Raw genomic sequence first — 18,197 nt, forward strand, 5'->3', positions numbered from 1 at the left:
CGTGACTTCCCAGCAACTGAGCAAAAGAGCCTAGTCTAGGACCTGCCGTAACTTGTGATTGGACAAAGAAATTACTGTTTGTGGTCTTGATCTGTTCAACTGTTTCCATGATCTAAAACTGGTTCAAAGCCTCTGTAAGTGGATGAAATTGGCAGAAAATTGGCAGTGTATGGCCTCAAATTAACCTTTTTTTTTTGTTCAATGAGTAGGTTGAACAAAAAAAGAAAAAACGTGATTCCTTCACCCATACACTTGATGTGAATGGGGGGAATCCTCCCCGCTGAATGTATTGTAATTCTGACAGCAGGGAGACTTCCCCACCATCAGAATACACTGATCAGTGCTGCAGGCTACAGCCGCTGGTGCTGATCAAACAGCAAAAACCCAACAGGGTGGTTGTGCAGAAGTCAGTCCATAAATTGACTTCTGTACAACCACCATGTCCATACATGGATAGAAATTTGGCCAGTTTAGCAGGGATCCATGTATGAGCAGCTGAAGAATTAGATTTAGAGGGCAGTCTAAAAAATCCAAATCCAATAACTTACTTTCATATTGGATTAAAATGTCAAACTCACAACAGTAAAATCAGTCTGTATATGCCGTTGTCAGGAATCCCGGGGTCTGCCGCAGCGGACAGGACTGCGCAGGCGCGAATTAACTAGGCGCAGCAACATGCGGGCGCTGGGACCCAGGCGCCCGCGGCGGCAGTTGCCGCAACGCATGCGCACTCAGGTGCACGCCAGGCACCAATGACGGCACAGGGCACCCTATTTAAACAGACCCTTGGAGTGCTCAAATTGTCGTATGGTCCTACCCCTGCTGTTCCTGTTCATTATTCCTGAGAGATTGCTTTTGTTGCCAACGCAGCCTGACCCGGATTGCCGTGACCGTCTCCTGCCCTAACCCCTGACTTGTCTTCACCATTCTTCTGTCTTCTCCTGTTTACCTGACCTCCTGTTGCTGAACCTGGCCTGTGACCCGTTGATCCTTTTGCCTCCCGCTCTGTACCGTCTGCCTCCGCTGTTACCGACCTGGCCTGTCCGACTACGCTGCACTCCGCCTCTTCACATCAGGCTCTCACCTGTTACTTGCCACTGGCAACTACCTCTACCGCAGCCGGTTGTACTCGGGGGCCGCGACCTGGTCTCAGGCTGCTCCAAGTCCATCCCCACCATCAGGGGCTCTGGTGAAACAGCAGGCTGGGGCTTAGATTCCGCACCCTGGGGAATTCCGGTCTGTGGGTCGCTAGAGGCTACCGCCAGTCGGCTCCTGACAGCAGTAAAGCATGCTTCTTATGCTCAAGGTGGAACCTAAGGGGTAATCCTCCACACTGTGTAAAAAGGCTGTTTGATCCTGTCTTCTCTGATACTCCCCTTTCTTTTACTATCTCCAATACATCTGCTGATAGTACAGAGCCCTAGGAGGCACTCTGCACATGCTTAGTTTGGTGTGTATTGCTAGAAAGATTTTTCTTTGGGAGGAAGCATGTGATTGGCACAAGGCCAATCATCACTGTCCAGACAGGGTCAGGGGTCATGTAGCCTCATAGGACAATTAGAGCAGGATGAAAACTCCTACAAGCTTTAACAAGTGCTTGGCCGGACAATCATAGAAGTCACAAGACTGCCATATACTGCTGATTATAAAAGGTATTTAGCAGTTTACATTTACTAAAATAATTGCACTTCCATGTTCTGCATACTGTGGGAGGCCAGATATAGTGAATGCAGGGTCCTGGGTTTAATTACACTTTAACCACTTTCCCTCCTGAGGATTTACACCCCCCCCCCCCTTCCTGACCAGGCCATTTTTTGTGTTATGGTGCTGCATTACTTTAACTGACAATTTCGAGGTCATGCAATGCTGCATTCAAATTAAATTTATGTCCATTTTTTCCCACAAATAGAGCTTTCTTTCGGTGGTATTTGATCACCTGTGCGGTTTTTTTATTTTTTTGTGCTATAAAAAAAAGGACGATTTTGAGACAAAAAAACAATATTTTTGACTTTTTGCTATTAAACACGTCCAGTAAAATTTTTTAAAAAAAATCAAATTTCATCATAAATTTAGGCCAAAATGAATTCTGCCGCATGTCTTTGCTAAAAAAAAATCCCGAATTAATTGGTTTATGTGAAAGCTATAGCGTTTACAAATGGCAGTATATATACTGGAATTTTTTTTCTACTAGTAATGGCGGAGATCAGTGACTTAGCGGGACTGTGGTAGGCATTCTGACACTGGGGGGAACTGACTTGGTGTCACTGACATCCCCAGTGACACCAATACAGTGATCAGTGTTAAAAAAGCACTGACACTGTACTAATAGCACTGGGCAGGAAGGGGTTAACATGAGAGGCGATCAAAGGGTTAACTGTGTGCTGGGAGTGTTTTACTGGTGGGTGGTGTGTTGGTGCTTCACTGTAAGCACACTGCTCTGGATGGCTGTGCTATGCACAGCCATCCAGAGCAGTGTGCCCAAGCTGACAGGGAGGAGGACTGTTAGTAAACAAAGCAGCCCTCCTCCCTGTCGGAGATCCTTGGTAATCACCAGGCACCAGCGGGTAATCACCGGGCGGGACACGATTGACAGCTGCGGCTGCCAATGACGGCGCGGGTAGGGCACATGTGCGACTTGCACACACCCCCTACCCGGAAATACAAAATCACGTATATATACACGTGATTTTGCGCACCCCTGCCACCCTGTAGCAGTATACTGTATCTGCTATAGGGCGGTCGGGAAGTCGTTAAAGTGGAAGAAAAGCCTAACTATAACTATTCTTAAAAATATTCCCTCCCTCCTCCTCCTACCTATCCTGTAGTAAAAAGATTTGTGTACTTACCTGTTTTCAGTCTGCTCCAGTCTGGTCAGGTGATCCTGCAGCTCTTGCTCCCAGTTTCAGTAAGCGGCTGTGTAGGGGAAAGGAGGAAGCGCCGCCGCCACCGCCTGGGCCATACACGCCTATGGGTGGCATCACAACTCCCGGAATTTGCATACATTGTCAAGTACTCCCTTACAAAGAGCTGCGGGATCATGGCACCGGACCAGCATTGACTGAAAATAGGTAAGTACAGAGATCTTTTTTTCTACAGGTTAGGAAAGATAGGTAGGATGGTCCAATCACACATATACAATTTAACACAGGTTAACACATCAGCATAAGATTGTCATTGTATTTAAAAGAGATAGTTTGCATATGTTCAATGGGTTGACCTGTGCTGGCTACAAAATTCCACGTATCCTTTTTTTGATGCATGAATCTGTATTAAAGGGCTGATTGATGGAAACAGCAGCCCATATCAACGCATGACAATGTACCAGTGTCCGACCAACCAAAACGAAAAAAAAAAAAAAGTCAGCCTTAATCTCAAGCCTATGAGGTACTTTAGGATACAGAACAGGTTCTCTTTTACAACTCAAACTACATGCTGAAATTGAAGGCTTCATTAGGAGTTGTGATTCTGACAAGGGCTTTCGCTTCCTCATATGCTAGACGGGGAAGGAATCCAATCTGATAGAGCTATAATCCCATTCTTAGAGGGCTGTGAGGACTGTCAGTGATGTAATAAATGCAGCAGATTAACCTGGCTACAATCAGCTGCTGAAAATGATTACAGGGGATTTAACTTTAACACATTCCTGCTGCCATCATTTTGGCGGAAGACAAAAGCAAACTCTTAGCTGATAGTCTGAATGATTTAGATGTATAAAATTCCTCTTCCCTTTGTTAGTGTTCTAAAACAGAAGATGTACCCATAGAAAGGTGGGGCATGTATCTGCCTCACATTGACTGAATCAGGGTAACTCACCACACTGGTATACTGTTAGAATGGAATGATAGATATTCTGTACTGAAAGTGGACCTGTTCACAGACTATGAACACTAAGAATTTACATATTCTGAACAAGTAGTAAACACACTTAAAAACAAAGCTCTCATTCACCTCTGTAGTTATAGGCATTGTGAAGAAATGCATCTTCGAAACTCACAACAGAAACACTGAAATATGCTTTGCATTAGTAGATTATTGTGTTCATATATGATTTAAATATGCTGTTTTTATATTTAGTTACAAGAACTGTAAAGTGGCCAACCCTTCTTGAAGTGTTAGATCTTACAATCTGCCAGTTCCCCCCACTACATTACTATGCTTCCAGCAAAACTGTCAGGGTGTAGCTCAGATGTCACCCCTGATTTGGAAACATGGTGGAATATTGTTCTGCCAAAACATTAGCAACTGGGTGGTACATTTTACCTAAAATATACTTTAAGTCTTTCATTAAGAAAGAGTTTAGGATTCAGGATAGTTTTATCTCTCACCAAACAGAGGGAGGAAAAGTACCCCATTGTTGGTGTCAGTGGGAGGAATAGTGCCCCATTGTTGGTGTCAGTAGAGGAATATTGCCCCATTGTTGGTGTCAGTGGGAGGAATAGTGCCCCATTGTTGGTGTCAGTAGAGGAATATTGCCCCATTGTTGGTGTCAGTGGGAGGAATAGTGCCCCATTGTTGGGGTCAGTGGGAGGAATAGTGCCCCATTGTTGGTGTCAGTGGGAGGAATAGTGCCCCATTGTTGGTGTCAGTAGAGGAATAGTGCCCCATTGTTGGTGTCAGTGGGAGGAATAGTGCTCTATTGTTGGTGTCAGTGGGAGGAATAGTGCCCCATTGTTGGTGTCAGTGGGAGGAATAGTGCCCCATTGTTGGTGTCAGTGGGAGGAATAGTGCCCCATTGTTGGTGTCAGTGGGAGGAATAGTGCCCCATTGTTGGTGTCAGTAGAGGAATATTGCCCCATTGTTGGTGTCAGTGGGAGGAATAGTGCCCCATTGTTGGTGTCAGTGGAGGAATAGTGCCCCATTGTTGGGGTCAGTAAGAGGAATAGTGCCCCATTGTTGGCCCACTTCACAAAAAGAACATTTGGGAACTTGAGAAAGTAAAGAGAAGGGCAACTAAACTGATAAGAGGCATGGAGGAGCTCAGCTATGAGGAAAGATTAGAGGAACTGAATTTATGCTCTCTTGAGAAGAGGAGATTAAGGGGGGATATGATCAACATGTATAAATACATCAGTGGTTCATATAGTGAACTCGGTGTAGAGCTATTCACCCTGAGGTCATCACAGAGGACAAGGAGGCACTCTTTACGTCTGGAGGAAAAGAAATTTAATCTCCAAACATGGAAAGGTTTCTTCACAGCGAGAGCTGTGAAAATGTGGATTATTATTATTATACAGTATTTATAAAGCGTCGATAGTTCGCTCAGCGCTGTACATTACAAAGGGGGACAGAACATGTGACAGAACAATACCAATACAATGCAAAACATGAGGGGATTGAGGGCCCTGCTCTTTCGAGCTTACAATCTAGGAGGGAGGGGATGGTGGTACAGGAGGAGATAGCTGTGGGGGATGGAGTGGTAGGAAGAGTGGATAAGGTCGGTAAGTTAGCAGGGGGTGGGGTAGGCTTCCCTGATGAGGTGGGTTTTCAGGGTGCACCTAAAGGAGAGGAGAGTAGGTGATAATCTGATGGGTTGGGGCAGGGAGTTCCAGAGGATGGGTGACACCCTGGAGAAGTCCTGGAGGCGGGCATGGGAGGAGGAGACCAGGGAACTAGAGACAAGGAGGTCTTGTGAGGAGCGGAGTGTGCGTGCTGGGCAGTACTTGGATATTAGGTCAGTGATGTAGTTCGGGGAAGTATGGTGGACAGCTTTGTACGTCAATGTTAGGATTTTGAATTTGATCCATTGAGCAATCGGAAGCCAGTGGAGGGATTGGCAGAGGGGGGTGGCGGAAATGGAGCGGTTGGAAAGGTGAATGAGTCTGGCAGCCGTATTCAGGATCGACTGAAGCGGGGATAGCCAGCGGCGAGGCAGACCAGTGAGGAGGGAGTTGCAGTAGTCGAGTCGTGATATGATGAGGGAGTGGATGAGCTGTTTAGTGGTTTCTGGGGTTAGGAACGTGCGGGTTTTGGCGATGTTGCGGAGGTGGAGTCTGCATGAGTTTGTTAAAGATTGGACTTGGGGCTGGAAGGATAGGTTGGAGTCCAGAATGACACCAAGTACTCTGGCCTGCGGGGTGGGTTTGATGGTGGTGTTGTTGGATGTGATGGAGAAGTCAATGGGGGGTGGTGTCCGGGCTGGGGGGAAGACAAGAAACTCGGTTTTGGAGAGGTTCAATTTAAGGAAGTGGAGCGATATCCAGTCTGATATGTCGCTCAGTAGGTGTGTGATTCGGGCGGAGCCTGAGGGGGTGAGGTGGGGGGTTGAGAGATAGATTTGTGTGTCGTCGGCATATAGGTGGTAGTTGAAGCCGTGAGAGTGTATGAGTTGGCCAAGGGAGAAGGTGTAGATGGAGAAAAGAAGGGGCCCAAGGACGGAGCCTTGAGGGACCCCAACAGAGAGGGGGAGTGAGGGGGAGGTGGTAGCATTATAGGTAACGCTGAAAGAGCGTTGTGACAGGTAGGATGAGAGCCAGGAGAGAGCAGAATCTCTGAGGCCGAGGGAGTGTAGTTTTTTGAGGAGGAGGGGGTAGTCGACTGTGTTGAAAGCTGCGGAGAGGTCAAGGAGTAGACTCCCTCAAGAGTAGGTTCTGGCCAGCTCAGTGGATTGCTTCAAAAAAGGCCTGGATTCTCTCCTATATACACAGAATATAACTGGGTACTAACATTTATAGGTAAAATTGATCCAGGGAAAATCTGATTGCCTCTTGGGGGATCAGGAAGGATTCTTTTCCCAGCAGGAGCAAAGTGGATCATGCTTTGCTGGGTTTTTTTTTTTGCCTTCCCCTGGATCAACTGTGGGTGTAGGATTAAAACTTTTTTTTTTCTATGGTTGAACTGGATGGACTTTTGTCTTTTTTCAGCCAGACTAACTATGTAGCTATGTTGGTGTCAGTGGAGGAATAGTGCCCCATTGTTGGGGTCAGTAGGAGGAATAGTGCCCCATTGTTGGGGTCAGTAGGAGGAATAGTGCCCCATTGTTGGTGTTAGTGGGAATAATAGTGCCCCATTGTTGGGGTCAGTAGGGGGAATAGTGCCCCATTGTTGATTTTAATGGGAATAATAGTGCCCCATTGTTGGGGTCAGTAGGGGGAACAGTGCCCCATTGTTGATGTTAATGGGAATAATAGTGCCCCATTGTTGGGGTGAGTTGGAGGAATAGTGCCCCATTGTTGGTGTTAGTGTAAATAATAGTGCCCCGTTGTTGGTGTTAGTGGGAGGAATAGTGCCCCATTGTTGGTGTTAGTGGGAATAATAGTGCCCCATTGTTGGGGTCAGTAGGATGAATAGTGCCCCATTGTTGGTGTCAGTGGAAATAATACTGGCCCATTGTTGGTGTCAGTGGGAGGAATAGTGCCCCATTGTTCGTGTCAATGGGAATAATAGTGCCCCTTTGTTGGTGTCAGTGGGAATAATAGTGCCCCTTTGTTGGTTTCAGTGGGAATAATAGTGCCCCATTGTTGGTGTCAGTGGGAATAATAGTGCCCCATTGTTGGTGTCAGTGGGAATATTAGTGCCCCTTTCTTGGTGTCAGTGGGAATAATAGTGCCCCATTGTTGGTGTCAGTAGGCAAAATAGTGTCCCAAGGGCCAGATAATGACAGATAAAGAGCCCCCTTGGCCACAGTTTGGAGACCGCTGTTTTAACCTCTGCTTTAAAGGCAAGTTCAGACATTTGATAAATTCTGGTGTTTTCTCCCAAATCTGTCAATGGTAATCCTGTGTGGGGACCTGGCCCTCCTAACCCTCTTGTATTGAACTGTATTGTTGCTGTACTGTATCCCGTTATATTGTAAAGCGCTGAGCAAACTGTTGGCGCTATATAAATCCTGTATAATAATAATAATTCTGAATTATGTGCATTGTACAGAGGCCAGACTATTTCTACTTTGGTGTCATAAATTTAAATAGAAAGTACCAACAACTGCTTTTCCATTTAACTGCCTGTCCACAGAAAAATGGAGGATAAAGCCACTCTCTGTCTTGTTTCATTCCATATTTGACAGATCTGCTTTAAAGAGTTTGCTGTGCTTGCTTCCCAGTAAAGGCAGAATGCAGCTGGGTGTCACAGTTCAGATCAAGTGACCCGCCTGGCACCGTCTTCCTAGGCGCTTAGCTCAGCAGTGCAAAGGGGTCAGCGTGTAGGCAGCATGGAGACCAGCCGCATGCAGCTGCTCAGTAATGCGAGTCACATGACTCTCAGCATTCCAAACGACCATCCAGCCATCCTACACATTGAAGGGTAGGGAGATGCCTGCAGGCCAGACACACCACTAACTGGCACGTGCCAGCTCTGAATACCTCCTTGTTAAATGGACTGCATACTGTCTACACATATTGGTGTTAGGGGCTATTAAGCCTAATGACTGTAACAATCAAATATGGCGGTCCCCGTATTCACAGATAGTTACACTATAAACTGTAAATATAAATTCTAAAGATTTTAAAATCATTACACAATGGCATAGCATTTCAATTTACTACAAGGTTGGATATACTAAATACTATGAATGGATATACTATACTATATTATATTTAGTGCAGGATTATGAATAATCAGTTTTAAAATCTTAAACCCATGTAGACTTACATATGAAAGATTTGTATTTTTTCTATTATTTAACTCTACTTATTTTAAATCCGACTCCATAACAGACACAGTCACCTTGCCCTTTCAGGACAAAGTGACAATGTCTTTGTACCAATACCCACATCCCCCCAATCTCCTGATACGCATCTTGCCAATGCTTCCTCACCACTTATACCTCCATTGCTGGTTGATTTTAAAAGCTAAGGGGTTGTGGTGATGTCACTTTCCAAGTCACATGACAGTGCTAGACCCAACCAATGTCACACAGGAATAAAGGCAACACGGTGGCTTAATGGTTAGTACTGCAGCACTGGAGTCCTTGGTTTAAATGCCGGCCAGGACACTATCTGCATGGAGGTTGCATGTTCTTGTGCTTCTTTGGGTTTCCTCCGAGTACTCCAGTTTTCTCTTATGCTCCATGGACATGCTGGTAGGTTAATTGGCTCCTGTCTAAGTCTGCCCTTGTATGTGTATGAGACAGGGATATTAGATTGTTAGCTCCTTGAGGGCAGGGACTGATACGAATGTACAGTATGTAAGATGCTGCACAAATTCACAGCGTTATCAGGGGTCCAGGGGGCAGCCTTTACAGAGACATTGTCACATTGCCATAAATGGTCCAAAAAGTCTGGGGCTATTGGTCACCTGCAGTCTGACAGCAGCTGCCCTATAAGATCACTTGGCTTCACACCCTGTCTCCCAGAGTTAATTTCGGAGCTCCAAAAGTTATGTAAAAAGCTAGAGCTCTGTTATTTGATACTGCCATGTGCACTCAGGAGCTGGGGACCATGTATGAGGTCAGCTGGCAGGGCAATTGTCAGGCTTCAGGCAACTCTGGTCCCTGACTTTTAAGATGAAGTGTCATACACAGTAAGTAATGCTAAACAAATTGCAAATATAAAACTTTCATAAGTAAGCACACACATTTATAATACCTAAAAACTGAATATTCAGCTTCCTGCATGAGCCCAGTCATGGGTTTCGTTAACAAGACAGGATATATCCCAAGTAGAAAGTATCCATTGTAAACATGTATCGCATTAGTATGCTACTGTCCCCGACAGATGGACCTTGTGCTTTACCTCAAACAAAGGAAAATGACTGCATAACATGTCCATCTGATACATAGCAGACAGGTGCTACTCTACTCTGCTGCTCTCCTGGGATCACTACTTGATGTTTTCCAGCAAACCTGCCCTTAATGGCCATCAACATAGTGACAGGAGCTGGATTACGATGTCCTAATGTAAATACCAGGTGTTTGCAGTTGTCTGTATGGCCAAAGGCTCATTATGAAAAATATTGTCCTTATGGACATAAAAAAATTACCCTACAAAAAAAAAAGTGCACTCTGTCTGTAGCAAATGTTCAGAGAGAGTGGACCTAAAGTGACCTGTGATGGTGTTTGAAGAATACAACTGTCAAAGTAAAATGAAAAATTGTTTTGTTCAATGATTCATCCGTGCTTGTTCTCTGCCCTTTAAAGAGACTCTGTTATAGAATAAATACCTGCAGGTAGAAGATTTAAGCACCTAGAGGTCCATATGCCTGCAGAAGCCACCCACACAGCTGCAGGAAGAAGATGTTGGCACCCAGAGGTCTATATACCTGCAGCAGCCACCCAAACATCTGCAGGAAGAACATGTAGACACCTATAGGTCCACATACCTGCAGCAGCCACCAAAGCATCTGCAGATTGGGTGGCGTCTGCAGGCATATGGACCTCTAGGTGCTTACATCTTCTTCCTGCAGATGTTTGGGTGGCTTCTGCAGGTATATGGACCTCTAGATACTTACATTTTCTAACATCTGCAGGAAGAAGATGTAAGCACCTAGAGGTCCATATGCCTGCAGCAGCCACTAAAACATCTGCAAGTAGAAGATGTAGGCCCCTAAAGGTCCATATACCTGCAGCATCCACCTAAACATCTGCAGGAAGAAGATGTAAGCACCTAGAGGTCAACATACCTGCAGCAGCCACTGAAACATCTGCAAGTAGAAGATGTAGGCCCCTAGAGGTTCATGAACCAGCAGCAGCAACCCAAACATCTTCAGATAGAAGATGTAGGCATCTAGAGGTCCAAAGACCCGCAGCTACCATGCAAACATCTGCAGGCAAAAGGTGTAGGCACCTAGAGGTCCATATACCTGCAGCAGCCACCCAAACATCTGCATGTAGAAGGTGTAGGCACCTAGAGGTCCATGGACCTGCAGCAGCAACCCTAACATCTGCAGGTACAGTTGCAAGAAAAAGTATGTGAACCCCTTGGGATTACGTGGAGTTTTGCATGAATTGGGCATAAAATGTGCTCTGAACGTCATCTAAGTCACAACAATAGAAGAACACAGTCTGCTGAACATAATACTACACAAACATTAGATGTTGCCATGGTTTAATTGCACATAACATATAAACATTCACAGTGCAGGGAGGAAAAAGTATGTGAGGCCCTAGCTTAATGACTTCTCCCAGAGCTAATTGGAGCCAGGAGTGAGCCAACCTTGACTCCAATCAGTGTGATGATATTGGACGTGTTGCTGACAGCTGTCCTGCCCTTAAAAAACACACACCTGTTTTGGGTTTACTGGTTTCAAGAAGCACTGTCTGATGTGAACCATGCCTCGCAGAAAAGAGCTCTCAGAAGACCTACGATCAAGAATTGTTGACTTGCATGAAGCTGGAAAGGGTTACAAAAGTATCTCCAAAAGCCTTGATGTTCATGTGTCCACGGTAAGACAGACTGTCTACAAATGCAGAAAGTTTAGCACTGTTTCTACTCTCCCTAGGCGCGGTCGTCCTGTAAAAATGACTGCAAGAGCACAGCGCAGAATGCTCCATGAGGTACAGAAGAATCCCAGAGTGTCAGCTAAAGACCTACATGAATCTCTGGCACATGCTAACATTTTTGTTGACACATCTACAATAAGGAAAACATTAAACAAGAATGGAGTACATGGGAGGACACCACGGAGGAAGCCATTGCTGTCCAAAAAGAATATTGCAGCACGTTCGAAGTTTGCAAAAGAGCACCTGGATGTTCCACAGCACTACTGGCAAAACATACTGTGGACAGATGAAACCAAGATTGAGTTGTTTGGGAAGAACACACAACACTATGTGCGGAGAAAAAAAGGCCCAGCACACCAACATCAAAACCTCATCCCCACTGTAAAACATGGCGGAGGGAGCATCATGGTTTGGGGCTGCTTTGCTGCCTCAGGGCCTGGACGGATTGTTGTCATTGATGGGAAAATGAATTCCAGAGTTTATCAAGACATTTTGCAGGAAAACGTACAACCATCTGTCCGCCAACTGAAGCACCGCAGAGGATGGGTGATGCAACAGGACAATGACCCAAAGCATACAAGTAATTCAACAAAACAATGGCTGCAACAGCACAGAATACGCCTTCTGGAGTGGCCCAGTCAGAGTCCTGACCTCAACCCGATTGAAATGCTGTGGCATGACCTTAAGAGAGTGATTCACTCCAGACATCCCAAGAATATTGCTACACTGAAACAGTTTTGTGAAGAGGAGTGGTCCAAAATTACTCCAGATTGTTGTGCAGGTCTGATCTGCAACTACAGGAAACATTTGGTTGAGGTTATTGCTGCCAAAGGAGGGTCAACCAGTTATTAAGTCCAAAGGTTCACATACTTTTTCCTCCCTGCACTGTGAATGTTTACATGTTATGTGCAATTAAACCATGGCAACATCTAATGTTTGTGTAGTATTATGTTCAGCAGACTGTGTTCTTCTATTGTTGTGACTTAGATAACGTTCAGAGCACATTTTATGCCCAATTCATGCAAAACTCCACGTAATCCCAAGGGGTTCACATACTTTTTCTTGCAACTGTAGAAGGAGTAGGCACCAAGAGACCCATATACCTGCAGCAGCCACCCACACATCTACAGGAAGAAGGTGTAGCCACGTAGAGGTCAATATACCTGCAGCAGCCACCCAAACATCTGCAAGTAGAAGGTGTAGGCATCTAGAGGTCATAGGTTTCTGCAGTTTTACCCTCAGCTTTTATGTTTTATTTTCCCCCATGACAAAGAGGTTGATTTACTAAAGGCAAATAGAATGTGCAGTTGCACTCTGCAAGTACAGTTGCTCCAGAGTTTAGTACAGGGGTCTCCAAACTTTCTAAACAAAGGGCCAGTTTACTGTCCTTCAGAATTTAGTGGGTCCAGACTGTGGCTATTGGGAGTACAAATTGTACTGCCATCAGTGGGAGTAAACCGCAGGTGTCAAACTGGCAACCCTCCAGCTGTTTATTTATTATTTTATTTCAGGTACTTATATAGCGCCTTCAATTTCCGCAGTGCTTTACATACATATATTGTACATTCACATCAGTCCCTATCCCTCAAGGGGTGTACAATCTAAGGTCCCTAACTCACATTCATACATACACATACTAGGGCCAATTTAGACAGGAACCAATTCACCTACCAACATGTCTTTGGAGTGTGGAGGGAAACCGGAGTACCCGGAGGAAACCCACGAAGTCACAGGGAGAACATGCATACTTCAGGCAGGTTGTGCCGTGGTTGGGATTCAAACCAGCGACCCGAGTACTGCCAGGCGGAAGTGCTAACCATTTAGCCACTGCTGTTGCCAAACTACAAGTTCTTGAGGCATTGCAAGATTGACAGTTACAAGTATGACTTCCAAAGATAGAGGCATGATGGGACTTTTCTCAACAGCTGAAGGGCCGCCAGTTTGACACCCCTGGAGTAAACAACGCACCTTTGGCATTAGGGGCAGGAATAGTGCCCCATTGTTGATGTCAATAGGAGAAATAGTGCCCCATTGTTGATGTCAGTAACAGTAATTATGCCCCTTTGATGGTGTCAGTGGCAGGAATAGTGTCTTGCATCAGTGGGAGAAACAGTGCTTGAAGGGCCAGATAAAAGCAAGTAAAGGGCCACATTTGGCTCCAGGGCCGCAGTTTGAGTATTCTTTGTAACATACAGCTTTACTTCATCTACTAAGCCAGTGGTCTCCAATCAGGTACAAGGGAAATAAAAAAAAAACAGCATTTTTTCCTTGTACATGATTGGATGCTGAAAATAAACAGAGCATTACGACATATTTATTAACCACCTCCCGCCCACCATATAGTACAATGACGGGCGCAAGGCGGTTCTCTCGTTCTGGGAGGATGTCATATGACGTCCTCCCATTCTAAGTGCGTATGCGCGGCGCCGGGAGCGTGCAGCGCGGCGATCGGCGGTGTGCTGTGTCCCTCGGACACAGCGGATCACCGATAAACAGAAAGAGCCGAAGATGTCAGCTCAGGCATGTGATCAGCTGTGTCCAATCACAGCTGATCACATGTAAACAGGGAAATGCCGGTTATCGGCATTTCTCTCCTCATGAGCTGTCACGCTGACAGCTCGAGAGGAGAGGAGAGCCATTAATCGGCATCCCTCGGAGGGGACATGTACACTGATCATCAGAGCATTGATGATCAGTGTGCCCTGATGATCTGTGTAGCCCCAGAAGTGCCACCTGTCAGTGCTCATTGATGACACCTGCCAGTGCCCATCAGTGCCACAGCAATGCCACATTTCAGTCCCTACTAGTGCACATCAATGCCACATATCAGTGCCCATCTGAGCTGCCTTTCAGTGTCACCCATTAGTGCCACCTATCAATGCCAGTCAGTGCCACCTTCAGTGCTGCCAATCAGTGCCACCTATCAGGGCCAGTCAGTGCCGCCTATCAGTGTGTATCACTGCGCCTATCAGTGCCCGTCAGTGCCACCTATCAGTGCCATATATGAGTGCTGCCTTTCAGTTCCCATCAGTGATGCCGGTCAATGCCCATCAGTGTCCATCAGTGCAGCCTACCAGTGCCCATCACTGCAGCCTCATTAGCGCACATCCGTGAAGGAGAAAAATCACTTATTTACAAAATTTTATAACAAAAACTAAGAAAAAAATTTTTTTTTCAAAATTTTCAGTGGTTTTTGGTTTAAGAAAAAATAAAAAAGGTGATTAAATACCAGAGGTGATTAAATACCACCAAAATAAAGCTCTGTCACAAAAAAATGATAAAAATTTCATATGGGTAGTGTTGCATGACCGCGCAATTGTTATTCAAAGTGCAACAGCACTGAAAGCTGGAAATTGGCCTGGGCAGGAAGGGGGTATAAGTGCCCTGTAGGCGAGGGGTTAAACTCTGGAGCAACTGCATAGTCTATTTGCCTTTAGTAAATCAACCCCATAGTCTCTTGCCAACATTCCTGCTACAAAAAAAAGGAACAGAATTTGGGTCTGAAGATCAGGAATGCCACCCAATTTTTTTGGGTTGTATACAGAGTGGGAAAGGTTAATTTGTCAGGTTTTTATTGCTATCTGTGTCCCCACTGGGAAGATTTTCCTTCATTTCTTGTCCCAGTAATATCCAGGACATGGCTGTGATCTGAACTCTCTGTTTGTCCACCATGGGCTATATTGTCCATATAAACTTACAGACAAGCCAACATTTCTAAATTTATTTTATTTCAGGTACTTATATAACGCCGTCAGTTTACGCAGCACTTTACATATATATTGTGCATTCACATCAGTCCCTGACCCTCAAGGGGCATACAATATAAGGTCCCTAACTTACATTCATACATACACATACTAGGGCCAATTTAGACAGGAGCCAATTCACCTACCTAACCCCTAGAAATATACCCTCTCCAAGCCTAAGCTGACCATACACGATGTACATTTTGTTGGTTATGTGTTAGAGAAGACACTGGTAGCTTGTGATGAGGCAGAACACTGTTTTACTTGTGTGGCTTAAGTTGCAAACATACAGAACACATTTCAGCAGACATCTTGGTTTTGAAGAGAGGAAGAGAGGAAGGAAGAGAGAGAACCAACAAGTTTTACACATATGCAAAACTAGTAACCTTAGTGTACAGTGCCATCTACTGGTCAAGTGATATTAACACACAATACTATATACTGTAGTACATGCTGCTGTATCACATTTTAGCCGGTTCATCATGAACCAGACAAAATCACTTAGTGGGTTGGCCTGTCAGCCCAAATCAAAGTCGGAAACAAAATTGTCAACCGAGTAGCATCTGCATCCAGTCAGGTACAGCTGCTGCTCCAGCATTCTGCCAGCTGTCAAAATACAATTGCCATGGCAGATGTTTTATCCATAGCATGGATGGAGGAATTGGTTGGATTTTTTTTGTTTAGCCCATCAGCTGAGTAAAAAAAAAAAAATCTATCAGTGTATGGCCAGCTTTAGTTTGAAGTTCTGAGTTGCAGAGAAGAGCAAACTGCACAGACGGAATATACTGTACATGGGGATATTCATTCACCTTTGCCAGACAGCACAGCCAGGAGGGTGACACCACATAGAGTTAAAGTGTTACTAAACCCACAGCAGTACAAATCAGTCTGTATATGCAGTAAAGCATGCTTGTTAAACTCACTGTGAAACCTAAGGGGTTAATCCTCTGCATTGTGTAAAAAGGCTGTTTGATCCTGTCTTCTCTGATCCTCCCCTTCATCTGTTGTCCCCAATCTATCTGCTGATAGTACAGAGCTCTAGGAGTCACTCTCCACATGCTCAGTTTGGTGTGTATTGCTAGAGTGTTTTTTTTTTCTCTTCTGGACAGCGCTCACTGGCCCTGTGCTGATCACATGCACCCCCTGGTGGGTGCATGTGATCAGCACAGGGCCTATCAGACATAGGGTCCAGACATTGGGTCAGGGGTCATGCAGCCTCAAAGGACAGTCAGAGGAGAATGAAAACTCCTTCTACAAGATCAACCAGTGCTCAGCTGGACACTGATAGAAATCTGAATACTGCTATATACTGCTGATGAGAAAAGATATTTGGCAGTTTATATTTACTAACAAAATTGCATTTCCATGTTGTGTGTACTGTGGGTATAGTGAATGCAGGGTCCGGGGTTTAGTAACACTGAGTACAGTGTTGTCACCTCTCCGCCTACAGCCTGCTGATGGGGCAATCAAAAAGCAGCATTACGGTGATACGCCATCAACTTTCTTCTCCTGTAAGTATGCTCCTTGTCAGCAAATGTGCATGCATCAGAGCATGGCTGGTTCCCATTGTGTCCCTCCCTTTCCCAGTCTGAGTTCTACTGTGATGCAAGTTGGCTAATATCAAGACGGATTCCAATTTTTATGTTAACTGTCTGTACACAGGAATTTAATAATCTTTAATTACACACTGCAATCATTTTTTTTTTTTTAAATATCTGCCAGAAGTTTAGGTTTAATAAAAAACAAGGGACGTCCCTGCCACCAATGGGCGCTCGTAGCTCCACGTACCCTCTTGATTTTGTCATTCTTTCGTATAGTTACTCACATTTTCAGAATAGATGACCGCTTCCCAAGTAACATCTTAATGAAGTCCCGGTAGCAAATGGCTTCGCTGTTTCCACCTGTCACTTCTGCAATCATCTTTTTCACTTCTAGGTGAGTTTTCGGGACCCCCAACTTCTCCATCATCATCTTTAGACCCATCATGCCTGGAAAAAAGACAAAGTATAAAAATACTAGAACCATACAGTACGTGAGCAAGTGATATGGAAATATTGCAGCCAGTATCCCACAGAGAAGCTGTACGGAGCAACCCGGCACACAATCTGTGTTCAAATATCAGTTTTTTTGCTCATTTAACATTTATTACTCTAGTGTGAAGATAAGAAATGTTTCTTTGAAAACGTGCAAATTGCCTGTTCTCATTATGGTTAGCAAAGAAGGACCTTCAAATAGAAAGTCAAACAATCCTCGTCTAGAAGGCTTTTTTACTGACATCTCTTCACTTGGGGGACTAAAGGGCAACTCCACCTAACCACCTAAACATAAAAACGCATACACAAGAATTTTTGTTTTAAGATACATTTGTGCATGGTGCTGGTATAACTATAGTTGTCTTGATTTAAAGTGTTACTAAAGCCAGGGCCCAGACCAGACTGGAGCAGACTGAAAATAGGTAAGGACACAAATCGTTTTACTACAGGGCAGGTAGGAGGAGGAGGAAGGAGGGAATATTTTTAAGAATAGTTATAGTAAGGCTTTTCTCCCACTTTAACCACTTCAAGTTCAGACACTTTAACCCCTTTCCTGTCCAGGCCAATTTTCAGCTTTCAGTGCTATCAGACTTTGAATGACAATTGCGCGGTCATGCAACACTATACCCATATGAATTTTTTAGCATTCTTTTGAGACAGATAAAGCTTTATTTTGGTGACATTTATTCACCACTGGGATTTTTATTTATTTTTTGCTATATAAATGAAAAAGTCCAAAACTTTTGAAAAAAAGTGTTTTTCTTATAGAATTTTGCAAATAAATAATCTTTTTTCAAAAATCTTGGCCAAAATTTATTCAGTTATCTTTTTAGTGAAAAACAAAAACAAATTAGTTTATAACCAAAAATTATAATTTTTTTAAAACATTTTTATTTTACTTTTTTATATTATTTATGTTTTTTTTTTTACATACTGTCACCCTAGCAGTACAGTGTCACCATGGTGACACTGTACTACTTGTGGGAGGTTATGAAGATTTTTTTTTTTTTTGTACACACTGATTGCTTTTACACCCATAAAGGC

At 44.4% G+C, this 18,197-nt stretch overlaps 1 protein-coding gene across 2 annotated transcripts in view; it reads right to left on the minus strand.

Moving 5' to 3' along the window:
- Positions 1 to 18,197, minus strand: part of AIF1L (allograft inflammatory factor 1 like) — a 134,357-nt gene that overhangs the window by 36,210 nt on the left and 79,950 nt on the right. For both annotated transcript variants that reach the window (XR_016311555.1, XM_089669028.1), the window contains exon 5: positions 16,946 to 17,108. Coding sequence is in view for 1 of the 2 variants with exons in the window: in XM_089669028.1 (XP_089525154.1) it covers positions 16,946 to 17,108 (163 nt within the window). In the remaining variant the exon portion in view is untranslated. The remainder of the gene's footprint in view (positions 1 to 16,945; positions 17,109 to 18,197) is intronic.

This window comes from Staurois parvus, unplaced genomic scaffold (genome assembly GCF_062004578.1).
Source record: "Staurois parvus isolate SC_StPar_1 unplaced genomic scaffold, SC_StPar_1.0 ptg000068l, whole genome shotgun sequence".
NCBI lineage: Eukaryota > Metazoa > Chordata > Amphibia > Anura > Ranidae > Staurois > Staurois parvus.